Source organism: Rhinoderma darwinii, chromosome 9 (assembly GCF_050947455.1).
Source record: "Rhinoderma darwinii isolate aRhiDar2 chromosome 9, aRhiDar2.hap1, whole genome shotgun sequence".
Taxonomy (NCBI): domain Eukaryota; kingdom Metazoa; phylum Chordata; class Amphibia; order Anura; family Rhinodermatidae; genus Rhinoderma; species Rhinoderma darwinii.
In genome coordinates, this window is record NC_134695.1 from 57,133,306 (window position 1) to 57,160,598 (window position 27,293).

Genomic DNA, 27,293 nt, shown 5'->3' on the forward strand with positions numbered 1-27,293 from the left:
ATGTTACTCAGCCTGAAAGAATCTCTGTGGATTTTAAACCTCTTGAACTTTCAGCTTGTAAACCTTTTGGAAGAGATGTCTCTGTTAGCATGGAGACAATGAAGTCACACAATTGCTTCCTTATTACTGTATAAGCCCTATGGAATTGCCGGATCGTGTGGTTTGCTCTTCCCTGTCTCTCAAGTAGAAAGTATTTATAGGAAACCACAGTCAATAAAGCTCTCATCATTTAATTTCTGTTTGAATAGATATTAATAATGCATGATTTGCTAGTTGTAATAAAGGGACAAACTAAAAAAGGGACTATGTCTATGCAGCCCTGTGTATTTGCCCACTTGCCCATTCTTTGCCATGGCTAAGATTACTATTACTCATTTCAGTGTTTTATATATTTGATGGGTGTCAAGAACTTAAAAGGGGTATTCCAGTTAGAACAAGTTACCCCCTATGCATGGGATAGGGGGTAACGTGCTGATTTGTGGTTTTTTCGACAGCTGGGACCCCAACCGTTCACGAGAAAGGGGGCCCCGTTTGAACGGAGCGGTAAGTTGCTCATGTGCACTTCCGCTCCATTTATTCTCTATGGGAACGCCGGAAATAGCCGAATGCTGTACTCGGCTATCTCCGGCGCTCCCATCTAGAATGAGTGCAAACGGGGCCCTCATTCTCGTGATCGGTGTGGGTCCCAGCTGTCGGAAAACACACTGATAAGCAAGTTACCCCCATCCTATGGATAGGGGGTAACGTGTTCTAACCGGAATACCCCTTTACTGAGAAGCTGTCACTTCTTCTGACGTGTCTGTTTTAGTGAATACTTGTATTTCCCATTAACCCGTTAGTGACCGCCAATACGCCTTTTAACGGCGGCCACTAACGGGCTTTATTCTGATGCATATGCCTTTTTACGTCGCTGCATCAGGATAAAGTAAACAGAGCAGGGAGTGTCAAATCTCCCCGCTCTCAGCTGCTAGAGGCAGCTGAGGGCTGGGGGCGTCCCTGCTCTGCCGGGTGAGATCGATATAAGTATCGATCTCACCCGTTTAACCCTTCAGATGCGGTGCGCAATAGCGTGCACCGCATCTGAGTGGTTTTGGAAAGAGGGACGGAGCTCCCTCTCTCCCCCACCGACACCCGGCGATACGATCGCCGAGTGTCTGTGTCTCTAATGGCAGCCGGGGGCTTAATAAAGGCCCCCAGGTCTGCCTGGAGCGACTGCCTGCTAGATCATGCCGGAGGCATGACCTAGCAGATGCCTGGCCGTTTTAAACGGACAGGCAGTAATACACTGCAATACAAAAGTATTGCAGTGTATTACAATAGCGATCGGAGAATCGCATATTATAGTCCCCTAGTGGGACTAGTAAAAAAAGTAAAAAAAAAGTTTAATAAAGTTAATGAAAAAAAAAATGTGAAAAAAATTAAAAAACCCAGCTTTTCCCCTTACACAATGCTTTACTATTTAAAAAAACAAAATAAAGTAAAAAAGTTACACATATTTGGTATCGCCGCGTCCGTAACGACCCAGACTATAAATCTATAACATTATTTAACCCGCACGGTGAACGCCGTAAAAAATCTAATAAAAAACTATGGAAAAATTGCTGTTTTCTGTGAATCCTGACTTTAAAATTTTTTTATAAAAAGTGATCAAAAAGTTGCATCTACTCAAAAATGGTACCAATAAAAACTACAAGTCTTCCCGCAAAAAAAAAGCCCTCCTACAACCGCATCGGCGAAAAAATGAAAACGTTACGGCTCTTCAAATATGGAGACACAAAAACAAATAATTTTGAAAAAAAAGCATTTTCACTGTGTAAAAGTAGTAAAACCTACAAAAACTATACAAATTTGGTATCGTTGCAATCATAACAACCCGCTGAATAAAGTTATGGTGTTATTTATATCACACGGTAAACGCCGTTGATTTAAGACTCGAAAAAGAGTGGCGAAATTTCAGGTTTTTTTCTATTCCCCCCCCAAAAAAAAGTTTATAAAAGTTAATCAATAAATAATATGTCCCCCGAAATGGTGCTATTAAAAAGTACAACTTGTCCCGCAAAAAACAAGACCTTATACAGCTATGTCGACGCAAAATAAAAAGAGTTATAGCTCTTGGAATGCGACGATGGAAAAACGTAAAAAATGGCTTGGTCATTAAGGGGTTAAGTAACAATTCTGGAGCATCTTTTCTTAGAACTCTGCGTTGTACTGTTCCTTTGTTATTGCTGCTGGAAAAGTATGAATAAATTGACAACTGGGTGTTACCATTCCCCGTGTCAAGCAGGCATATCCATACACCGTCTGGTCAGCACTGATTGGACAGTGTTAGATTGTGTAGGGACACCCCCCCCCCCCCCCGCAGCTAGTAGTATCCAGTTGTCAATTTATTCATAAATTTCCAGGAGGAATAACAGAGGCACAACACAGAGTTCTAATAAAAGATGTTCCAGAATAGTTATACTTGTAATCCCCATAATATATCAGACTGGCATATATTATGGATCCCATCTTGGAAATGCAGGCTACTCTTTCCTAAATATATAAAAAGGTGGATGACTGGATCCAGTTTTGTTTTTGGCATTGGCTCTCACATGGTGCCGTAATTTACCCAAATGGGTAGAGTCATGCTCCACTCAAACCTTTGAATGTGACTGTGGTTAGCTTCAGTATCCCACTTCTCTCCATGTAATACTCAAATGGGTCCAGGAAGCTGAGATATGAAGCGTTGTTTGGCATGGTTCTCCCTTTGTAGAGCCGTGTTACCTGGTCCTGTGACAAGAAGATAACCCTCCATGTCAGGTCCGGGAATAGCTAAAACAGCTTTACAATGAATTGGCCCCATCAAACCGCTCCTTATATCTCCGCTTTGTGGACCCATGTGGAGGAGTCAGATATTGGGTTGACTGCAGTCACATCTGATTTTTCACCAAGGGTTAGGTTGGACTTGGTCATCACATCATTTAGTTCTCCGGCTGTAACACATAGCGCCTAGTCGATTTTGGTCTCTCCAGAGTTCATTTGGAAAGATAATTAGTTTTCTTCGTACATATTGCATTTGGAAATAAGTTTTATATTTGACAGTCTGCTCGGTGGTCTTCAGTTACGAAAAAAAAAAAAAAACAGAAGCCATTTGATCCACAAACCTCGATCTTCACCGTAAGGCTACATGCACACGACTGTTTGTATTTTGCGGCCCGTAAGCACCGGATCTGTGGTGGTTTGCGGTCCATGTGTCATCAGTGTGTCCTCCGCCTCCATTCTATAGGTTTTCACGTGGCGGACGAGACTGAGCCGCAAACACTAACAGGAATAGGACCTCCAAGTTTTGCGTCTCCGTCCCACGGCCCGCACATGAATCAGTGGAACCACGGTCATGTGCATGGGGCCATTACAGATTAATGGGTCCGTGTGCAATTCCTTGAGTAATGGGTAGCACGCGGACATAAGACAACAGTCGTGTGCATGGGGCCTACTGCCGTATTTCCATGTTATGTCCAAGGTCTGTGTTTGGCCCGTAACGCCAAAGGGTATGTGCACACGATAACTGCAATTACGTCTGAAATGACGGAGCTGTTTTCAGGAGAAACCAGCTCCTGAATTTCAGACGTAATTGCATGTACTTGTGTTTTTCGCGGCGTCCATTACGGATGTAATTTGGAGCTGTTCTTCATTGGAGTCCATGAAAAACGGCTCCAATTATGTCCCAAGAAGTGTCCTGCATTTCTTTTGACGAGGCTGTAATTTTACGCGCCGTCTTTTGACAGCGACGCGTAAAATGACAGGTCGTCGGCACAGAACGTCGTAAAGCCCATTGAAAGTAATGGGCAGATGTTTGCCGACGTATTGGAGCCGCTTTTTCAGATGCAATTCGAGGTGTAAAACGCCTCCATTACGTCTGAAAATAGGTTGTGTGAACCCAGCCTAAGGGTATGTTCACACGGCGGGGGTCCGTAACGGCTGAAATTACGGGGATGTTTCAGCCTGAAAACATCCCCGTAATTTCAGCCGTACCGGCATGTGCAGGCGCTTGAACGCCGCGTCAATTACGGCCGTAATTAGCGCTGCTATTCATTGGAGTCAATGAATAACGGCTCCAATTACGGCCAAAGAAGTGACAGGTCACTTCTTCTACGCGGGCGTCTATTTACGCGCCGTCATTTGACAGCGGCGCGTAAATATACGCCTCGTGTGAACAGACAAACGTCTGCCCATTGCTTTCAATGGGCAGATGTTTGTCAGCGCTATTGAGGCGCTATTTTCGGGCGTAATTCGGGGCAAAAACGCCCGAATTACGTCCGTAAATAGGCCGTGTGAACATACCCTAAGGGTTTCCATCGTATTACATATCCATGCTATGTTGATCTATTATTTGGAGTCTTTATGGGTTATTTCCTCTGTTTTTGGGGGGTTCCTGCTCTGTTGAGTTGTAGTAGTATGAAGATAAGATGCCTTCTTTGTTACCCGTCTTCTCAGGGCAGTTTGTCGCTCTCCTGACTGAACCTCTCACCAGTCTTCTGCTGCATTATGTTCATTAACACGGTGAGATCTGCAAAGCACAATAGCAGGTAAAGTGCCATAAGGATATAAAACTGAAGAAATCATCGCTTCCAAAAATACATCTGCCCTAAGATCTCTGAAATGTTATCATTCCAGACCAATGCACACCTAGTAAAACATGGCAGTAATTATTTTATGGATATATTCTACATGGAGATCCTGCTACTCCATCCTCCAGATATCGCAACGCTGACTAGAATGTTTAATGATACGAAGAAGTCGGCTGTGTGGTCGTTTCGTGTTCTGTACAGAATATCAGAGATTATATGGGAATCTGTCAGTAGTTACTCCGTTCGCCTGCAGCTAATACATAGAATGTGTAGGATACCGTACCCTACACTTGGCATTATATAGATGATATATTGTATATGTCCAGCAAGGATTTTTGACAATGGATTTGCACAGATCAGCGGTCAACAAGAATAACATCCCATCCATATTTAAAGGGATGGTCTGAAACTTTTAATTGATGTCGTTATTGGAAGACAGGATAGTGAAAGGCTATGTTCACATCACCTTTTTTGGCCTACGTTTAGCATAGACGCCGAGAAAAGCTTCTGACATATGCATTAAACGTAGGCGGTGACAGAAGCCTAACAGTGATATCCGTCACCTGCTTACTATTTTGTAATACGTTTAAAGGGGTTCTCCGGGCATTTTATATTGATGGCATATCCTTAGGATAGTCCATCAATATCCGATTAGTGGAGGTCTGACTCCCAGCATCCTCACCAGTCAGTTGACTGAAGGGGCCACTTCATTGTTTACCAGGCACAGTGCCGTACACGGCCGTAGTGGTTGCACCTGGAATTGCAGCTCCGTCCCATTCACTTGAGTGGGACCAGAACTGTAATCCAGGTAGAGCCGCTATGGATATGTATGGCGCTGTGCCTGTAAACTGGGAAAAGGCTGCGGCAGGGGTCCGGGAGTCGGGGCCGATCCGATCCTAAGGACAGCCATCAAAATAAAATGCAGAGAACCCCTTTAAGAAATACATCATGACCTTTTCATCACGTATGGGTGATATGGCATATTTTAACGTATAGGTCATGAAAAGCTATTAAAAATTTCATGGTGTATATGTTTAACGGATGCTTGTGATGTATACCATATGTTGAAATACAACAGTTCATAGTCTCCCATATTGTGTCCCAAAGGAATACGGCGACCGCTCTGCCTCTTAGAAGGTAATGGAAATAAGTTACCCGTCGATCCAGAAGTAAGACTTTGTATATCTCTGGCATATGCCATGTAAAAGCGGGAGCACCCGATCAGCCCGGTTGCCAACCGCAGCGTTAGTCTTGATTGCTAGAAATCTCTGGGGCCCCGCAGTTCCTGCTGCAGGACTTGATGGTTTTCACATGTAGGAACATAGATATAGGTCTGTGAGAATTTGTATTAATATATTTCACCTCTCATTCGTGAAGTTAGTCAGCTGTTACAATCCTGAAGAAGTCACTTCCTGCCTGTAAGAATGGGCTGATTTTTTAAATATTTTTTTCCCCCTTTTCTCTAATCGCTACATATTTAATGTACTGGAGGTGTTTAGGAGCTATTAAGAACGGCTTTATTGATCCTGTCATCCTATAAACTCGTTGTTTCCCTTTAATTACATTAATCAAACTTGGGCCAGCTACCGCACTCCCTGGAGAGCCATAGTTTAGGCCTGAGGTAAAGAAAAAAAAAGAAAAAATGCATAAAGAGATATAAAATACTGCCCTATTTCATGCCGTGTCTGTTGCTAATTAATGCTTAAAACCGTCTTTTTCAAGTGTTAATTGCAATTTTTTTCACCAGTATTTAAGGGCAGTTAAATGAGGTGTTTCATTTGCCCGTAGTCATTATTCATCGTGAAGTGCCATTATCTGACTTGTTACGGCCACCGCAACTGTGGAGCACCTAAAGGACAAATATTATAAAGAAATTGTCTCTTATACAACATGACACAAACCTAGTCTGCTTGTATCTATATGAATTAGAATGCAGTCTATTGCTCCCTGTTATCAGCCATTTCAGCTGGAGAGAGACTGACTGTAGCATTCTTCAGTTGGATCTCTTATTTCATACACAGTTTTTAGCTGGAGAGGTAAGTGCTTTTTGGAAACCACACAAAACATACACTGCGTTATGCTTAGTTCAGGGCATGAGGGGGCGGAGCATGACAAGATTTTCTCTTGATTGTTCTTTCAATCTGTGTCATGCTCCACCCCCTTAGACTGGGTAATGCCTAGTGCAGGGCCTATCAGTTTTGCGGGTGTGTTCTTTTAGACAGCATGCAATACTTCTGGACGGATATTATTTATTTATCGATCACTTGGACATATTGGGGTTCTTTAATTCAGGTGTGATAGTGTTTTATATGTTATACGTAATACTGAAGGAATTAGGATAGAGCAAAACTGTATCATAACAATAAGTAGTCCATGCCCATATTCACATGTTACAGTAGTGGAGCAGTACGAATACATGCAGGTTTTATTGCAGTACCGTTTCTCCAGGTTGTGTGTTAATCTAATCCGGCATGAGATAATCCAGAAAGTCTGATAATCCAGCACTGGGTTGTACCACATAACTGCAATATAATGTTAAATTTCACAAGACTATATACAACTAGGAAATCTGATGTTTTAAAAAAATAAATAAAAAATCTATGCCAAACCCCAGCTACTGTACGTTAAACTTTCTGGGGGAAGTAACAGACTACATGCCACGGCAAGCGGATAGTGTCTGCCCCAATGGTATATACACACACACACACACACACACACACAGATGGGGGTTATATACAGGGATGATGGGGGTCCCTGTATAGAACACCTATCATCATTCTTATATTTAACGCCCCATTATCCCTCTATTGCCTCTATCAACCCTGTATACAGGAATGATGGGGGTTATATACAGGGACTCCATCATTACCCCTGTATATAACCCTCATGAGAGAGAGAACACACACACACTCTCTATCTATCTATATATATATATATATATATATATATATATATATATATATATATATATAGTACAGCGGGGCTGAGGAGTCGTATCATCATCACCGAAAACTGCAACTGAACATCCAGTCCCCACGCAGCGCTATAAAAATCTATGAAAATCTCAGGATCAGCGTGACTGTGTCCGGTATGTATATTAGCGAGTGTATCACATACTGCTGTGACTGCACTGATAATCATTTTTGGTTCCGACATAACCCATTTAATCTTAATCAAGGTTACATTAATTTTGGTCCTAATCACCCAGCCCTACTTACGAGTATTATATACTTTTCTATGGATAACACGTACCCATCTGGTCACAATTTTGCTGGATTAAGGAAGTGTGTGTGTGTGTGTATATATCGCACATTGTAATACAGTGTGTGTGTGTGTGTAAGTGTAATACAGTACTTTTTGGTTTATTTGCTATGTGATAATTCAGGGCTATATGTTACACTGGGGCATTTAATAGGTTATATACTATGAAGGTGGTATCTACAGCACATAGTGGGAACATTTCCTAGGACAAGGGGGGTGTGTTTCATGTGCAGGGGGTCTCTGATGTATTATGTATAGTGGATTAGCCTTTATGTGGCTTGTGTTCCCTTCTACTAGATGGAGAGATGACCCGATCATTCCCGGTGGACAATCTGATTCATTTGGAGGAAATGACTTTTGAAGAAGGTATATAGTGTGATTATATCTCTATCATAAATATCAGGGGGATGGTCCTTCATTTTGTTGCCATTGGCTTGTTATGATATTAGGAACGGTGACTTGATTGGCCATTATGAAGATGATTGTAAAATCTGTACATGGGAGATTTGACATTATATTTAGGCCCAATTCACACCACAGCTTTCTGCTACATTAAGAGCATGTTTGTTTGTTTTTTGAGTGTTGCCAGAAGTCCTGCTCGTTTAACCCATTAGTAACGACCGCAACATTTAATCGTTAAAGAGGGGGGCGACCCCTTCTAGCAGCTCATTGCAAACCCCGCAATGCAATCGTGGGGTGGCGAGGGTTGCTATGGCTGCCTGGGGGCCTAATGAAGGCTGCCAGGTCCACCATCTTTGTGCTTCTACTAAGCCCTGCCTCTGAGACACGGATTACGGACAGGGCCGGCCACGTACAGTCACCCACATTTGCAGGCCGTGCTCCCGTTAAAGGATGGGAGCACGGTCTGTTCTATTTTTTTTGCAGATACTTTCTATGGCCCAGACGCCTTCCCCTGAATATACGGGAAGGGGTCAGTGGGCAATAGAATTGAATGTATACGTACTTTGATCCGCAATTACAGATCTGTAATTGCGGATCAAACTTACGTCGTGTGCATTGGGCCTCAGGGTAAGTTCACACGTACTTTTCCACAGCGGATTTTGTTGCGGAAAATCCACAGCATAACACTTGTTCAAATCTCATCCACACGCTGCTTAATAATGAGAAAACGCTCAGACATTTTCCTGTGGTGCAGTTTTTAATCCGCAGCATGTCAATTGTATTTGCGTAATCGCTGCTTATTTGTTGTGGGTTTTTTGTTATTCAATGGAGGTAAACCCCTGCAAAGTGTTGCAATTTTGCAGCGAAAAAGCAGCGATTCCACAGCAAAAAACGCAACTTGGAAATATAAATCTTATACTTACCCAAAATTCTGTCTCTTCGTCCAGGAAGGCCTCCAGAGATGTTTTCTCTCAAGTGACCGCCGCAGCGGTCACATGGGATGAGAAGTCATCCCAGAAGGCCGGCCTGCAGAGGGATGCGTCACTATATCAAGTATCAAGCTTTTTTTTTTTTTCTGAGTGCAGTTTTCCACAGCAGCCATAAAACTGCACCACAACTGGGTGCGGTTCTTCCCTTTTGGCGCCTAGAGCGGATATGCGGTGTGCTTTTACGCAGTTTCTGCCCTGTGTGAACATCGCCTAATATTGGAGAATATTCTATAGAGCATTCACTTGACATTTCACACGTTATCCATTTTTTTTTTTTTAACAGATGAAGCCCATTACTACTACTCCTGTCGTTGCGGTGGACAATATATTGCAATAGAGAGTGACTTGGCACAAACGTCTTTGGTGAACTGCAATTCCTGTTCGTTAATTATAGAAATTTTACAAGGATCATGGCGTTGACAATGCTCAGATGGACATCTGGAATTTTCTGAATTTTTATGGACTAAATCCCACTGTAAAGAGTATTACAAAATAAAACTACATTTTATTGTTTCTGGTACTTTCCTACTAAATTGTGAGATATTGGGTATGGATGGGAAAAATACATTTAAAGAGTTCTTAAAGGGGTGAATAATTTTCATATCGGGTTGCTGTCAGGGAATGAAAATGCATGTCACCATTACAGGCGGCAGTAGTTAGCCTATGGATGTAGAGGCTGCCATAAGCAAAGTAATTGCAATATAAAAGCGTTCCAAGAAATGGAAAACCCATGATCAGCAAGAAGAATCCGACATCACTACATAATAAAAAACATTTTCTATTTTTATCAGTTGCCACATTTCCCTTAGAGTAAAATAAAATCTTCTAAAGATCCTCAAGTGCAGCACCTTTTTGTGGAGCTTTTCCCTTCCAAAGCCCAGCGGGTTATGCTGCAGATCTCTCCCTCCTACTAATTCACTAAGAGGAAGGCGTGATTGTTATCTGCCAGGTTACAGATGTAGTGGAGCTGTAGTCCGGTCACGGTTTTTACAAGGCTGCAGGCTCACCCACTCTTCTCACACAGTTTGCTGGAATTCATGCCCATGCTGCAGAGATCACAGGACCTTGTAGAGGTAACTTGCCCAAAACTGTAAGATACAAGCTGTGTGTCTTAGCAGGTGAGAGCGAAGGCAACTTAAAGAGGAGCCGTCACCTCTGACACGTTCTATTTATTCATACATTTCTAAGAGAAATGGCACAACAGAGTTCTAACGACGCTACCAGTTGGGAAGGGGGTTTTCCTGCACAGACTCGGAGCCCTGATTAGACATTGTTTGACTATTAAATTAATGAGGAATACAAGTATTTACTAAATTAGACCTGTCAGGAGAGGTGACCGGTCTTCTTGAATTACTGCAGATATGAAAGACTTTTCCCACTCTACAACATTGTCAGTATGGACAATGACAGAGAAAAACAACAAAGCGCACAATGTATGTGAGTTGGTAAAAGGATCTATGAAAATATCTTCATAGATCCTTTTACCAACTCACATACATTTAAGAAAATATATATACATATTTTAATTGTTATTTATTATATAATAAGTGGAAGTCAAATAAGTTTAACACAACACAGACACTTTATCTAACATTATCTAATTGTTTATAATTATTTGTAAAATTATTTGTATTGTTTCATATGAATGTTTATCAGATTTGACCTGTATACCTGACCCGGTAGTTCTTACCTCAAACCGACCTTTAACTCTTATTTAACCGACACCCCACCCACCTGTTCATTTGTATTCTAGCGGAGGAAGAAACCGGTCCGGTTTCGAAACAGTCCGCTGTTAAACAGTCTGCTGCTGTTATATATACCTGCACCATTAAATCCTTCAACTACTTACCTTGTCTCCATTCTTGAGACATATGGATCGCACTGGATGATATTCCGATCGGCAGCGCCTGGAAAAGTACCCGTTTTTTCTTCTTTTTTATTCCCTCCATTGTCAGTATGGGGCATACAGCTTGCAAGTTAATGAAGCTAATAACCAGGATCGAGCGCTCGTTGATTCTAGATCAGAAACTTGAAGGTACACACTGAGGTGCAGGTCAGAATAGAAATTTAAAGCGAACTTCCAGTGATCCACATAAAAACCTTAAACATTGTGTCCACAAAACACATCTCACGCTCTACATATAACACACACACTTACACGTTTTGAAATTAGAGGGAGACAAACACTTAAAAAAAAAAAAAATACTAAAAAGTTTATTGGAAATCAAACTAGATCATTAATAAATAATTAAAATATTCCCTAGAAGATAATTTAAAAATAATAATAGCAGCAGCCGTCCATGGTCAATCTTTTATTACACGTCCATTGGGATTATCCTGTAGCGGGCCAAAGGAGTTAAAAGGCCATAACTGTAAAACAAAATGTAGATCAGACCTGAGCCAGGATGTAATTTTAAGACCCAAAAATTTTTTTTTTTATATATATATATATATATATATATATATATATATATAAAAAAAAACAAAATAAAAAGTGTATTTTGGGTATATACATTGATTGACTACCCCTGATCAATGCAGCTATGGGTCTATACATTCAGTGCCTGGTATAACACCTCAGCCCACCCCTGCGGTCTGCTGATTATTGGGGACTTACCCTCAGGAACACCAACCAATCACACACTGAAGGCCTATCCCAAGCTTGGACTATCCTAAGCCTAGGTTATCCATTTATATCTAGAGGCTAAAAATCTAGTATTTGTTTGTAAGAAATTGGACTACACCCCAAATGAAGAACTGTGGGATACTAGTAGGAAAACATGCAAAATAAACACTCCGTCCAACATATACCCTGTGTCATACCTCCTAAAAGGCATAAGGGGGTAGGGCATGACAGGGATTTTAAGATCATCCCTGTGTCAAGCACCACCCCCTCAGGCCCTGCACTAGGCATAGCAGTGTATACGTTTTGGAGTGTTCCTTTAAGCTAACAAACAACTTGAACACGATACTTTATGCCCCCACAGCTAGAGTAGCGCTGAGTTGGCAGCTGCAGAGTACAATACGCCTAACTTTTAATGGGAAGTTAAAAAAAATATATATTGAATTTACCCTGAGACAAACTCGTCCCCGGATCAAGGCATAAGGGACTGCTCCATATATTCTAGAGTCTGTTGAGTTGTCTAGATTGTCACCTTCTAACCAAACGTGGCCCTTGGGTACCTGTAAAAAAAAAAAAAAAAGAGGGAAAAACTAATATTTAAAACCAAGTCAAAAAGTACTAAGTGGAATCCATAGCAAGGAATCGGGAACATAACGGCTGGTTCTATGTGGAGTAATAGGTAATAGTAATTAGGTCTCTAATTTTATAGGAGAGAAAATGAAGAGCGTGCAGGCCCTAATGGGGATTGCGGATGATCGATGCCAACTGTCTGCCGTTCATCCAGGGTCAAGTTAAAATAACTGTTCAACTTACCACCTTGTATAATTGGTCATAAAATTACCTTTTAAATGTTCATTTTATTGTTTTTTGGGATGGGGTGGGTCTGAATGGGTGTTGTATTTGTTTAGGCTCTGTTCACACTAGATTCATGGCAGCGCTCTCCATGGAGGGGGGGGGGGTGGAATAGAATAAAAAACGCCAAATTAATTTAAAGAGGCTCTGTCACCAGATTTTGCAACCCCTATCTGCTATTGCAGCAGATCGGCGCTGCAATGTAGATTACAGTAACGTTTTTATTTTTTAAAAACGAGCATTTTTGGCCAAGTTATGACCATTTTTGTATTTATGCAAATGAGGCTTGCAAAAGTCCAACTGGGCGTGTTGAAAAGTAAAAGTACAAGTGGGCGTGTATTATGTGCGTACATCGGGGCGTTTTTAATACTTTTACTAGCTGGGCGTTCTGACGAGAAGTATCATCCACTTCTCTTCAGAACGCCCAGCTTCTGGCAGTGCAGATCTGTGACGTCACTCACAGGTCCTGCATCGTGTCGGCCACATCGGCACCAGAGGCTACAGTGGATTCTGCAGCAGCATCAGCAGGTAAGTAGCTACATCAATTTACCTGCAAACGCCGATGCTGCTGCAGAATCATCTGTAGCCTCTGGTGCCGATGTGTCCCCGCTCGTCTGACACGATGCAGGACCTGGGGAAGTGACGTCACAGCGTGATCTCTCGAGAACACGCTGTGTCTGCACTGCCAGAAGCTGGGCGTTGTGAAGAGAACTGGATGATACTTCTCGTCAGAGCGCCCAGCTAGTAAAAGTAGTAAAAACGCCCCGATGTACGCACATAATACACGCCCAGTTGGACTTTTACTTTTAAACACACCCACTTGGACTTTTGCAAGCCTCATTTGCATAAATACAAAAATGGTCATAACTTGGCCAAAAATGCTCGTTTTTTAAAAATAAAAACGTTACTGTAATCTACATTGCAGCGCCTATCTGCTGCAATAGCAGATAGGGGCTGCAAAATCTGGTGACAGAGCCTCTTTAAGTTGGTGGAGATAGCGGCAAATATTTTAAGAAATGCCCTCTCTATATTTGTCACATCTTTGACTGTCCGTGTTACACAAATGTACGTCTACGCATTCTGGCATAAATTACGATAAGGCCTTATTCACACGAACGTGTTATGCGTGATTTTCACGCGCGTCGCACGGACCTATGTTAATGAACGGGGCCGTTCAGACTGTCAGTGAATTTAACGCAGCGTATGTGCGCTGCGTGAAACTCACGACATGTCCTGTATTTGGACGTGTTTCGCGCTGCACGCACCCATTGAAGTCAACGGCACACAGAAGAGTGATTCGCCTAATGGTGCTTTTCTGTTTTCATTCATTTAGTTTAGTACCATGTTCTTTTCTGTTTGTAAACATAAAACCAGAGTGTCATGATGCTGGCTGCGCGAAAATCACGCAGCCGCGCATCATATGCTGCTGACACACGGACCTTTTGTGCTCGCAAAACGCAGCGTTTTTTGCGCACGCAAAACGGACACGTCCATGTGAATAAGGCCTAAATCTGTCGTTCTAGTAAAGGCCCTGCCTTTTCAGCTAAATCCTTCCCCTTTTCATGCCACTTTAGAAAGCAGCAAAAAAAATAAAAAAAAAAATAAGTCACATGCACCAAAACTTTTTCTTCCTTCTTACACCAGAAAACTGGTGTATGCCTTTTCATATATTCCTCCCAGTGCCCTCAGTGAAGTTTATCAGTTTATCACTTGGGTTCTGGTATTTTACAACAAAAATACTGGTAGCCCAGGTGAAAACCAATAATGCCAATGTCAGAGCCTTAATCTAGAAGGGTCCTCTAGAAATGAGCAGATCGCAGGGTATCCCACTGCTAGCGATCAGCTGTAATCTGTGAGGACTGCTTGCTGCCATGTTCCAATTCCCCAACAGCACCACCACAGGATAAATTAAGCATTGCATGGTTACTATTGAAATCAGAATGCCCTGACAGAATTTTATAAAATAATTTTGCAAACCAGAAACCTCCTCGCTAGCAAGGCTGGATTCACACGAGCATGGTACGTCCGTAATGGACGGAACATATTTCGGCCACAAGTCCCGGACCGAACACGCTGCAGGGAGCCAGGCTCCTAGCATCATAGTTATGTACGACGCTAGGAGTCCCTGCCTCGCTGCAGGACAACTGTCCCGTACCGTAATCATGTTTTCAGTACGGGACAGTAGTTCCACGGAGAGGCAGGGACTCCTAGCGTCGTACATAACTATGATGCTAGGAGCCCGGCTCCCTGCACTGTGTTCGGTCCGGGACTTGCGGCTGAAATACGTTCCGTCCATTACGGACGTAACATGCTCGTGTGAATCCAGCCTTAGGGTCCATTGACTCAAAAAGCTATTGACTTTCATTCCAGGTGGCGCCACTGTGGCGTGTTAGGGGTACAATATGGAGAAAGCGTTGGAGGACACCAGTGGTAGGTGTATGGAAGAATCTACCATCTATAACCGTACTGGACTGCCCTCCGCACCGCATTTTCTTACTTATCAAGTCAATTTGATATTTACACTGCATAGTGCTAAAGGGCCTAGAGCAAAGTTGGACTAAAAACAGAAAATATTTTATTAATATCTTCTAAGCAGAAAAATGGAAGACCTACAATTATCGGACGTAAAGCTAAAGCGGGATGGTTGGGCCATTAATTTAATAGACTTCAAAGAGGTCATTAAGATGCGGACTGAAGTTCTGCTCTTCTGTGGCAGTAACAGCATGAAGAGGGGCAGACACTCGTCAACATCCTGAGGCCACAACCAAGGCCAGACCTGTTAGTCGGCTCATGATTAGCTAAATGGTAATTGATTGTGACACCAATTACACATAATCTCATCATTTTATCGGAGTGGGCTTGTCAAACTTCTAATTAAGATCACAGTTCAGTCTATGTGCACGCGGGATCCACAACACATTGCCGTCATGTCCATCAAGAAGTCTATGGAAGGACTCTCTACATTTACTAAATTAATGAGTTATCTGGGAAGGACGTCTGGGATTTTTGTATCTTCAGAAGGGTTAAAACTCCCATTTCGTGGTCAAATACAAACATTTTTTAAAGGACTCAGTCGCTCATTAAAGGACTACTAAATATTCTAAGCGTCTGTACCTCCCACAGAGCGAACACAATTTATGGCAATGTTTTCTATGATGAGGGTTTAGCCTTGGGGATTGGTGGGGTAAACGTCAGAGGTTGTAAATATTTTATAATAAAATTATATAAAAACGTGCAAATTGCTGTTTTCTGGTCACCTGATCAAAAAGTCACATGCACCTCAAAATAGTAATCGGTGAAAACCGGTCACCCCGCAAAATTTAAGCCCTCACACCTCTAAATGTTAAAAGAAAAAGTTACGGCTCTCAGAACATTTTTTTTAATTTTATTTAGAAAATAGTTTTGTTTTTTTTTAAAGTGGTAAAAACATTAAAAAACATCTAAATTTGGTATCGCCGTAATCGTATCAACCTGTAGAATAAGGGGAATATGTAGTTTTTACCGCCTGATGGACGCCGTAAAAACAAAACCCCCCCCCTAAAAAAATGGCATAATAGCTGTTTTTTGCCCATTTCACCTCACAAATATTTTTTTTCTGATTCCCAGTACATTATGCGGTACAATAAATGGTGCCATGAAAAACTACAACTTGTCCCGCCAAAAACAAGACCTCATATGGCTATGTCGACGAAGATATAGAAAAGTCATGGCTTTTGGAAGACGGGGAGGAAAAAACAAAAGTGAAAAACTCAAATTGGCCTGGTCTGTAAGGGGTTAACTTAAAAAAGGATGGTTTCCAGAAACAGCGCCACTCTCGCCCATAGGAGGTGTCTGGTATTGCAGCTCTGTCATAAACTTGACTGAGACTGAGCAGCAATACCAGACACAGCCCATGGATAAGTGTGGTGCGGTTTCTGGAAGTGCAATGGTTATCTAATCTTATACAACTCCTTTAATATATATTTTTTTAATTTATAAGTTTTTTTTTTACACGAGTGTTCCAACAATATTATTGCAATTAGAATTAGCATGATATTGGGGAAAAAAAAAAAATGGAGTGATCACTGCCCGGCCTACATCAGATCTTTAGCCTCTTATAGATTCCCACCCCTCAGAGACCATGTATAACTATCCAAATTATAGCAGATTCCTTCAAACTAAGGGACAATTTAAAAGGGTTTGTCCAGAATTAGAAAAACATTGCTGCTTTCTTCCGGAATCCGCGTCAAACCTTGTTATTGAAGAAAGCAGCCGTGTTCTCCTTACGCGTTTTACGGATTTGTCCAGGATAAGTAAACTTTAAAAAAAAAATAATACATTTCCGATCTAAAGTTTTGATTGGCGGGGGTCCAAGCACTGAGACCCCCACCGATTGCTTATACGAAGCAGAAGTAGTGCTCGGGTGAGCGACGTGCCACTTAGTTTCTGATCAGCTTTCCTCGGAAAGCCAAGTGAGCTTTACGGACTCCGTTTTTCTATTAGGACCGTACACCTCTCAGAGGAAAGCGCGACTATGTGTAGAACGATCAGGAAGGGAGAAAAACGTAGATTACCATTTCTGCTTTCTCTCGTAGGCTACATGATCTCCCTTACAGTACAGCACCATAGATACAGGACACTCTAGGAGAAGGCCCATCAAAACCCCCATGAAACGGCGTATCAGCGGTCATTAAGGTAATACTAGGAGAAACTCAAGAAATTTGGGTTCATATGGTCTCCCTGATTGGAGCATGCTTAACCCCATGATATATTTTCTGGAGACTTCGGACTCCTCCATAGGGATAACAGTGAGTGAGCGAGTGTGGTGGAAAGTCCCAAATAGATACCTCCACTTTTTTCCCATTTTGTTTCCGTTATTATCGGCCAGATCTGACACAAAGCCTTCGATGCAGACGTGAACGAGGCCTTAAAACCCATGCATTTGCGTCCACATACTATCCGCAATTGTGGATAGCATAGGGCACATTATATCCTATGGGCCGATACACACGACCATGGTCTGTGCATTGCCCGAAGCACCAAAAAAAAAAAAAGACATAATTTTGCGGATCGCAATTGTGGTCCGGGCTTCTTGAAGTCAATCCACATGTGTGTGCACGGTCCGTGATTGCGGACAACCCGCAGATTATATTCCTTGGACCGTCCGTGCCGTAATCATGGACCGTGCACGAAGTTACGTGTGCAAACAACCTTTGACGTATTATTACGTCATGGTGCAATAATGAGCTCATAAAACCATTGTATATATTTGTAAAATATATACAAGTTTAAAAAAAAACAAAAAGACCACCCACCACACACACGGGAAGTAATGAGTAAAAATGATTAGCACCTAAAGCAGCCAATCAAATTCAAGCTAGGATTTAAAAATTGAATGTTCGAAAACTATAAAAAGCTCTAGCACATAAACCGTTACCCACATGTGGCAGTGCCAGGCGGTGAGCAGTCCGTCTTCCTATATACAACCTTATGGGATCGCGCAGCAGGAGAACTTTCCTGGTTTTGGTCTTCAAGTACATGACACCTGTAGCCGGTGGGACGGGGGTGGGTGAATGGCGGAGAAGTTAGAGGAGAACAAGGCTTACAAGAGAACTTAATCTTGGTGGCAGATAATACAAGTAAATCTTTTCTTCTTAACTATCCCTACCGGGGTCTATTTAAGCGCTCCCCACTTTGGAAAAAGCATCAAATGTAATTGCCTCGTCGCCTGCGGGTGTTCGATTCACAAAAGCCGCTTTTGAGGCTAAACCACAGGTGTTCCTTTCCTTGATTAAAATGAAATATGATGAAAGGCGACAGTAGCAAATGACATCTACAAGCCTGTAATGAATTGTACTTATTTGATTGGGATCCCAGCAGGTTGTTTATCAAGTCACATGACCGATCCGTGGCCATTGTTAATTTTTCAATGCATAAAGAATCAATGTACAAAGTTCGATATCTCTGCCCATCTCTCCGGGGGCACACTATCTAATTACACCAGCTGGACGTCTGCTGGAGAACAGAGCGAATATTTACTTATAAACAGATTAACTTTCTGCCGCGAGTTGCAAGTGAAGAAACAAAACTTCTGAACAGACCCGTCAGTGGAGAAAAGGGGTTCTTAGACCAGCAGAAGTTTTTAACAGCCGTTCCTATTAGATAAAGTCGGTTGAACCCTTAGAATGATTTTTCTTTAAAAAAGGTGTTGTCCAGGATTAGAGAGACATGGCTGCTTTCCTCCAGAAACAGCGCCACACCGGTCCATGGCTTGGGTCTGGTATTGCAGCTCAGCTCCATGGAAGGGAATGGGGCTGAGCTGCAATACAACCTTTGGACAGGTGTGGTGCTGTTTTTTGGAAGAAAGAAATCATGGGGCAGATTTACAAATCTGCACAAGTTTTTTTCAACAAGCAGTCGGAAGATGCACAAAATTAATCCTACGCGTGCACCACTGATTACATTTGGTGCATCAAACTTGACTCTTTCCTTCTCCTGATACTACATTTGATTTGGCTTATTTTGCGACAGAATTGGTGCCTCTACTCATGGACCTTTTTTTTTTTTTTTTTTAGTTTCTAGAGGTGCAACATCTGTTCTAAACGAGAAAACGCACCAAAATGTCAAATTTAACACTTTCTAGACGTAGACACATTAAGAAATCGGACCCCATGTTTTAAAGTGAAAATAATAATATTATATATTACACACACACACACACTATTATTACCACCAGCTGATATCCAGAGTAACCGCCGTGTGCAGCACAGACAGCAGTAGACGGGCTGGGAGTGATCAATAAGGCCCTGGTCGGTTGTCTCCGGTATCTGGAGCCGTGCTGACTACAGAGCATCCTACATTTGCTGGAGGGGGCGTGGGGGGAGGATCCATAGAGCAAACATGACGATGAAGGTCCCACAGATGCTCAATTAGGTTCAAGTCTGGTGAATTAGGGGGCCAGGGAACAACTTGAAACACTCGGTCGTGCTCTTCCAACCACAGTCAGACATTTCTAGCCGTCTGACCTGTCGCATTGTCTTGCTAGAAGATTCCATCTGCCCCAGGGAAGACAAACAGCATGTATCGGTGGAGGTGATCTGAAGCAATTTGGGTATGAATCAGTCATTGCAGAGTGCCTTCCACATGGATGAGTGGCCCAGAGAATGCCATGAAAAAATTCCCCAGACCATAACGCTGCCGCCACCAGTTTGTGTTCTTCCAGCAATGGTTGCAGGGGGTTTGTTCTCTGATGTTTCTCACCTGACACGCCAACGTCCATCTGTTCGATGAAGCAGAAACCGTGACTCATCGGAGAAGGCAACCCTCTGCCAATCACCGGTGGTCCAATTCTGATATGGCCGTGCAAATTGAAGCCTTTTTTTCCGATGCACCTTCGTTAGCATAGAAGCAGTGACCATCTGTCTGCTTTGGAGCCCCATAAACAGTAGGGTGAACTGTTTTAGACACGTCTGGTAGCCCCCTGGTTGAATTTCACGGTGAGCTTTTCCACGGTGGAATGTCGTTCGGCCCTCGCGCACATTCATAGCCAACGTTCACCTCTCACATCAATGGCACGTGGTGCTCCGCAGTTTCCACGTCGGTTATTCCCAATGCTGCCAATTGTCCACTCACGATACACTTTCACCACAGCACGTGAACAGTTCACAGACTGCGCGGTTTGAAATATATTGCCACCCTTGGCCCGAAAGCCAATCATGCCTTTTTGCAACTCTGATAAATCGCCCCTTTTACCCACGGAAACGAGTGATATGTGATCAGACAGCCTATCACCCACCTTACATGCCCATCAAGCCAGCCCACGACACAGCACTTCCTTCATGAGCTACGCGCTTCCGACATCGAAAGTAGGAGGTGGTCGTAATAATTTGACGACTCGACAGACCCACGCACGCTGTCTCTGGACAAAACAGAATCAAGGGTAGCTTGGCAAACGTTTTAACTAGTTTAAAAAAAAGAGACTTAAAACAAACAAAAATTTTAATTCAAACCAATCGAAAACCAACACTACAGAGACACTAATGTGAATGAGGCATTTATCATCAGAATGATGCGATCTCCACATTTTATCCCTAATGAACGGATCACGGCTCCGAGGCAATTTCACTTAGCAGTAAAGTAAATAGATTTGCGCCTTACACCAGACAACGCGTTCGCAGTGTGCAGCTATTGGTTGTCATGGGAGCGTTGCTGAGAAATGCAGACGTATCCCAGTTCTTTATCACATGCAAGTTGACAAAAAGTTCCTTATCTGCGGCTCAGGGCTGTATTAAGGGTCATTAAGAAGTACTCATTCTCCTTAAGTGACAAGTTAGCTGAATGCAATTTGATTTCTGCCAGCATGTTCATCATTTCTCTCAAAAACACCAGGATTGTAGGAGCGGATACAATAAAAAGGAGGATGAATTATTTTTTAATAATCTGAACTCCGTCATATCTCCATTTTTTTTCTACAGCTGTACGATCATAGTTGTAAACGTGGAAGGATCGGGAAAAGAAAAAAAATCCCACACAAGAAAAAGACAAGGGCCCAATAAGACACAGGGGATACAATAAAACAGCATTGTAATCCAAAGTTGAATTTATAGTGAAGGCGTAAAAAAAATAATTTTTTTTTTAGATGAAAATAAACTACGCAAAATGCGAAGGTTCTACGGAAACTGAACCTCACCAATCTAATTCAAGCAGGTCTCTGCTCTGTTAAACATGGAAAATTCTGCTTGTATTAGATTGTCTGGAGTAAGTTGTTTTTTTTGGGGGGGGGGGGGCCTTTGTTATGTACGTCATGGTTAAACAGGCAGGCATTCACCCCCCCCCCCATTTATATGCTCTGTGAGAACGCATGAACGTCATAGCAGGAGGTACCATGCTTAGGACCCCTCTTTATGAGCCAGAAACAATAAGTAAAAGTGGCTACAACTACGGAAGATCCAGCCCAACAATGTCCTACATGGTCAGCACGTAATTCTACACGTACCCGGCAACAGCAGGACAAACATTTCCCCAGCGAGAACAGCTGATCACCGGAGGTTCCAGAACCCTCCACAATCAACAACCCCTTAAATCTAGTCACCTCTAAAATATATTTTAAAAAAAAATAAATAAATAAAGATTCTACATACTTTTTTTATATCTTCGTTTTATCCGGTCAACCCCTTAATGAATAAGCCTGTTTTTGTCTTATGGACCAGGCCAATTTTTTTTCAAATCTGACTTGTCAATTTAAGTGGTAATAACTTTGGAATGCTTTGCTTTTTTTTTTTCAAGCGATTCGGAGATTGTTTTTCGTAACACATTGTACTTTAAGTTAGTGGTGAAATTTGGGTCGATACATTCAGTGTTTTATTTGTGAAAAACACCAAAAGTGAGAAAATTTGCAAAAATTTGTAATTTTTATGAATTTAAATGTATCTGCTTGTAAGACCGATAGGAATACCACACAAAATATTTGCTAATTAACATCCCCCACACGTCTACTTTAGATTGGCATCGTTTTTTTGAACATACTTTTATTTTTCGAGGACGTTACAAGGCTTAGAACTTTAGCAGCAATTTCCCCCATTTTCAAGAAAATTTCAAAAGTCAGGGACATGTTCAGCTCTGAAGTGGTTTTGACTGCCTTATATATTAGAACCCCCCAATAAAATCACCCCATTTTAAAAAACGAAACCCCTCAAAGTATTCAAAACAGCATTTAGAAAGTTTAACTTTTTAGGCGTTTCACAGGAATTGAAGTAAAGTGGAAGAGAAATTTACAAATTTCATTTATTTTGCAGAAAATTTGTTTTAATCAATTTTTTCTGTAACAGAAGGTTTTACCAGAGAAACGCAACTCAATATTTATTGCCCAGATTCTGCAGTTTTTAGAAATATCCCTAGCGTGCTAATTTACTGAAGCACAGGCCTCAGAAGCAATGGAGCACCTAGTGGATGTTGGGGCCTCCGTTTTATTAGAATATATTTTAGGCACCATGTCAGGTTTGAAGGACTCCTGCGGTGCCAAGACAGTGGAAACACCCCAAAAAATAAATTTGGCAAACTACACCCCTCAAGGAATTTATCAAGGCCTTAAAGCACCCCAACATTTAAAAAGCAATTTCTCCGGATTACGGCAATACCCCATATGTGGTGATAAACTGCTGTTGCGGCACGTGGCGGGGCTCAGAAGGGCAGGAGCACCATTTGGCTTTTAGAGCTCAAATTTAGTTGGAGTGGTTTGCGGCGCCATGTTGCATTTGCAAAGCACCTGAGGGGCTAAAACAGTACAAACCCCACAAAAGTGACCCCATTTGGGAAACTACATCCCTGAAGGAGTTGATCTAGGGGTATGTAGTGAGCATTTAGACCCCACAGGTCTTTTGCAGAATTTATTGGAATATGGCCATGAAAATCTAAATTTTTTTCACAATAAATTGTAGAATTTGTTCATTTTCACACGGAATAAATGGAGAAAAAGCAGCCTTTTTGTAAAGCAATTTCTCATGAGTTTATAACCACATGTGTGGTATTGCTAAACTGCTGTTTGGAGTCACGGCAGGGCTCAATTTGGCATTCAGATTTTGCTGGATTTGTTTTTGGGCGCCATGTCGCATATGCAAAACCCCTGGGAGGTACCAGAGTACAGTGAAAGCCCCCAATATGTGACCCCATTTTGGAAACAACATCTCATAGGGCATTTTAAGGGGTGTAGTGAGCATTTTGACCACACAGGTATTTTTTCATTAGAAATTAATGTGCAGCGGACGGTGAAAAGTGAAAATTGCAATTAACCACGGATATGCCATTTTAGTGCACAATATGTTGTGCTCAGTTTGTGCCACTGAAGACAAAAATCTCAAACCGTTATGTGGGTTCTCCTGGGTATGGCAATGCCTTATATGTGCCTTATAAGTGGACATATACCGCTGTTTGGGCAGGCTGTAGGGCTCAGAAGGGAGGGAGCTACATTTGGCTTTTGGAGCGTGGATTTTGCTTGGCAGTTGTTTTGTTTGGGGTTTTGCTGGTCTTTCAATTTATAATGTAATATGTAAGCTGTGTGGAGTACATCAGGGCATAATAAAAGGGTGTAATCATGGAATAAATAAATAATCCATAGATGTGTCGCTCTGATAAATGGTGCGCAATCTTATGCACTTTTGGAACACAATGCACATTTTGCGTCGCCATATTCTGTCAGAACTTTTATTTTTTCGCCAACTGAGCGGTTGTGAGGGCTTATTTGTTACGTGACAATCCGTAGTTTTCATTGGTACTATTTTTGTGAATATGCGATTTTTTTATCACTTTTTATTCCATTTTTTGGCAAGCAAGGTGACCAAAAACCAGCAACAGTGTTCACCGTGGGCTATAAACGGGTTGTAGTTTTTATTGGTACTAATTAGGGGTACATGCGACTTTTTGTGGATCACTTTTTATTCTATGTTTTTGGAGGGTAATTTTTTATTTATTTTTTTGCGTTGTTTACCGTGCGGAAAAAACATTATAGTTTGATAGTTTGGGTCGTTTTGGACGCGGTGATACCAAGCGTGTACTTCTAACGTTTTCATAATAAATTTTATATTAACTTTACTTAAGTTTATTTTTCTTTAACTTATAAAACTTTTTTACACTTTTGTACTTTTTTTAAACTTTTTTTTTGTCCCACTAAGGGACGTTAAGGTACGCACCTCTGATCTTTATTCTAATACATTGCACCACCCACGTAGTGCAATGCATTAGAGCTGTCAGTTATTCACTGACCGCAAGCCTATTAGGTTCCACCTACTAGGGGCCTAATGGGTTTCTGTACGTGGCAGACCTGGAGGCCACTGTTGGCCATTCCACCGTTCACAGCATGCCGATCGGCTAGAAATCACTAAGATGCTGCGATCGCTTTTGATCACGGCATCTAAGGGGATAATGGCAGATCGGAGCTAGCTCTGTTCCCTGCTGTTACAGCAGGCTGTCAGCTGTAACATAAAGCGGACACCCGCGGCAGACAGCACAGGCTCTGTTTCTGAGCCCGCCGCCACCTTTCGTTTGCGGCCAGAAGCCTTTTAGAGCCGTAGTACGGTCCGCAATTATGGAGATTTTTTACGGTCGTGTGCAAAGGGCTTAACTATTCACCTCAATCCTACTCAAGATGACTCTCAATTATCAAAAATTACACTATGAAGACAAAAAGAGAAGAGAAAAATCACCCCAAACACAAAGAGACTCAGTGACAAGTTTATCGAAAAGTACCAGGGGATGAATGCATGGAAATTAGAGTTACTGGCTCTCCCTTGGAAATACAGCTAAGGCCCCATTCACACAGCTGTTTGTTTTACAAGGAGAAAAAATAATAATAATAATATGACTCAGAATTCCTTCAGGAATAAAACAAATAAAATTATAATGCAGTGCCATGGTACCAATTTCCCAAAATCCATATACGTCACACATGGCGTAAAAAATTCCCCGTCACCCGACAAAGGTTACAAGAAGGCGCCTTTGCCCTCCATCAGACTGGTATATGTCAGAATACCTTGTTGTTTTCAACTGTACAGAATAGTGCAGTCTGCTTCATTCTTCCATACAGGGGTATCCCGAAAAAAACCATATAGTGTTTTAGATGTATTTTTAACATGGGAGCATATGGGCGTCAGATGTCACTATGCCTATACAGTGGCATTCGTCAGAGGAATAAGTCAAGAAATCCTCCCGACATACTGTAAAACGTATAACCGCATGCAGACAGAGGGTGGTACTTACATATGTGTGTCTCTTGATGAAGTCTGATGGGCTGCTAGTACAGACTTTGTCACCTTCCAATCCAATTACCCTTTTGCAGATGTTAATACTTGGTTTGTTCGGACTCTTTGCAATTATAACATCACCCCTGGAATGACAAACCAGTTTTAGAAGGCCAATCAAAGCAAATGCAATAGGATCTCAGAAAAAGACAAAACAAAAACCAATATCGTATTGTTCAAAAGGGCAAACGCAAGCTTATATACAAAAAGAGGGAAAATAAAGCATGAAAATATACTTTTAATACAAGACCTGCACCTGGCATCCTGACTGAATGCCAAAGCTCGAGAAAGTCCTGCAATGCTCCAGTGAAGCAGTAAGCAATGGAGATAGAGCCAACGGTAGCGACGTCAGCTCATCTGGGACTAAACTCCCCCATACTTCTAGCTGGGGACAGAAAGTGCCAGCTGCCTGTGACAGACGAAGATAAGGGAGGGGGGAGAAAAGGAACCGGTTCACAGACACATGGGGTTAGAAGTGGTGCAAAGGGGTTTCTAGATCCCTTAGCAAAGTGTTAAGAAATTAAATAGTAATTAAAGATCATGCCGTAGAAAACTTCATTTCGTCTATTTTTGTACTTCATTGACTGACCGTGAACACTCCTGACAAAAAAAAAAAAAAGGCACACTAAGTTTATCACAACGCAAAAGTAATTTTTTTGTAAAGGTTGGTAAAGGATAGCCTTTTCATCCAAGATCGAAAAAAAAATAAAAAAATATCACAACTCCTGGAAATATAAAAGCATTTAAAAAACGTTCACACCGGTTTTGCTCTACTGACGGCACGACTACAAATAGCCCTAATCTCCCTCTATCCCCTACACCTTCAGGGCTCTAGGAAGAGGAGATATGGAGAGTTGTTTGGCGAGGACCTCACACTGATAAGATGTTTTAGCTGTCTCGATGCCTCCTTGTGGAGATGGAGGTAACATTGTAGTCTCTGGTGGCTTTTTTTGCCCCCACGGACAATAATGGTTCTTTAAAAGTGTGTATAAAAATAAAAAAAAAACACACCCCACACACTCTAGAAGAAGCCACAAACGGCAGAGTAGGTCACGTAAGTCTGATAGCACATCTGTAGCCGATACGACATGTAAACATTGTCTGGATAGGTGCTCGGGGAGTTTGATTTGATAAATATGGCGCCATACAGCTACACATGGTTGACTAAACCGCTCAATCAATACAATTACTATCTTCTCACATATCGGGGAAAAGACCAGTTGAGGTAGGGTAATTTAAGCTCTAGAGCAGGGGTCTCAAACTCGGCCGGGTAAGTGGGCCGCATATAGAAAAAATGGGAAGTTGACGGGCCGCATTACTTTCAAATTTGATGCAATACAAAATTATTGTTAATCAATTTGAACTACTATAACACTACATTACTATAATAATACCGCTAGGTTTCAAATTTGAGATATTTCTCCACGTGCTTATTTCAACAATCCAGCTTTCCAGTTTAAGTGTCGCTAAATGCAGTCCGGCGGCTCAGTTAGCACACATGTCAAGATTGGGCAGCTCTTTTTAGATAGTGCCGCAGTGCCCTCTGTGGATGCTGCCGCAGTGCCCTCTGTGGATGCTGCCGCAGTGCCCTCTGTGGATGCTGCCGCAGTGCCCTCTGTGGATGCTGCCGCAGTGCCCTCTGTGGATGCTGCAACACACCCCTAGATAAGGCCACAGTGCCCTCTGTAGATAAGGCCACAGTGCCCTCTGTAGATAAGGCAACACACCCCTAGATAATGCCAGTGTCCTCTTCAGATACGGTCACACACCCACTTGTAGATAACGCCAC

General features: G+C 42.1%; 2 protein-coding genes across 5 annotated transcripts in view; one reads left to right on the top strand and one right to left on the bottom strand.

The window, feature by feature from the left end:
* The window catches only part of DNAJC24 (DnaJ heat shock protein family (Hsp40) member C24), a 35,215-nt gene extending 25,443 nt beyond the window's left edge, over nucleotides 1-9,772 (top strand). For 2 of the 3 annotated variants that reach the window (XM_075837735.1, XM_075837736.1), the window contains exons 4-5: nucleotides 8,166-8,234; nucleotides 9,543-9,772. In XM_075837735.1, the coding sequence (XP_075693850.1) occupies nucleotides 8,166-8,234; nucleotides 9,543-9,679 (206 nt within the window). In that variant the 3' untranslated portion in view covers nucleotides 9,680-9,772. The remainder of the gene's footprint in view (nucleotides 1-8,165; nucleotides 8,235-9,542) is intronic. The other variant, XM_075837737.1, reaches the window with a different exon arrangement.
* A 1,682-nt stretch (nucleotides 9,773-11,454) lies between these two features.
* The window catches only part of IMMP1L (inner mitochondrial membrane peptidase subunit 1), a 40,750-nt gene continuing 24,911 nt past the window's right edge, over nucleotides 11,455-27,293 (bottom strand). For both annotated transcript variants that reach the window (XM_075837742.1, XM_075837743.1), the window contains exons 4-6: nucleotides 25,464-25,590; nucleotides 12,332-12,442; nucleotides 11,455-11,629 (exon numbers count right to left, since the gene is read on the bottom strand). In XM_075837742.1, coding sequence (XP_075693857.1) covers nucleotides 11,564-11,629; nucleotides 12,332-12,442; nucleotides 25,464-25,590 — 304 coding nt within the window. In that variant the 3' untranslated portion in view covers nucleotides 11,455-11,563. The remainder of the gene's footprint in view (nucleotides 11,630-12,331; nucleotides 12,443-25,463; nucleotides 25,591-27,293) is intronic.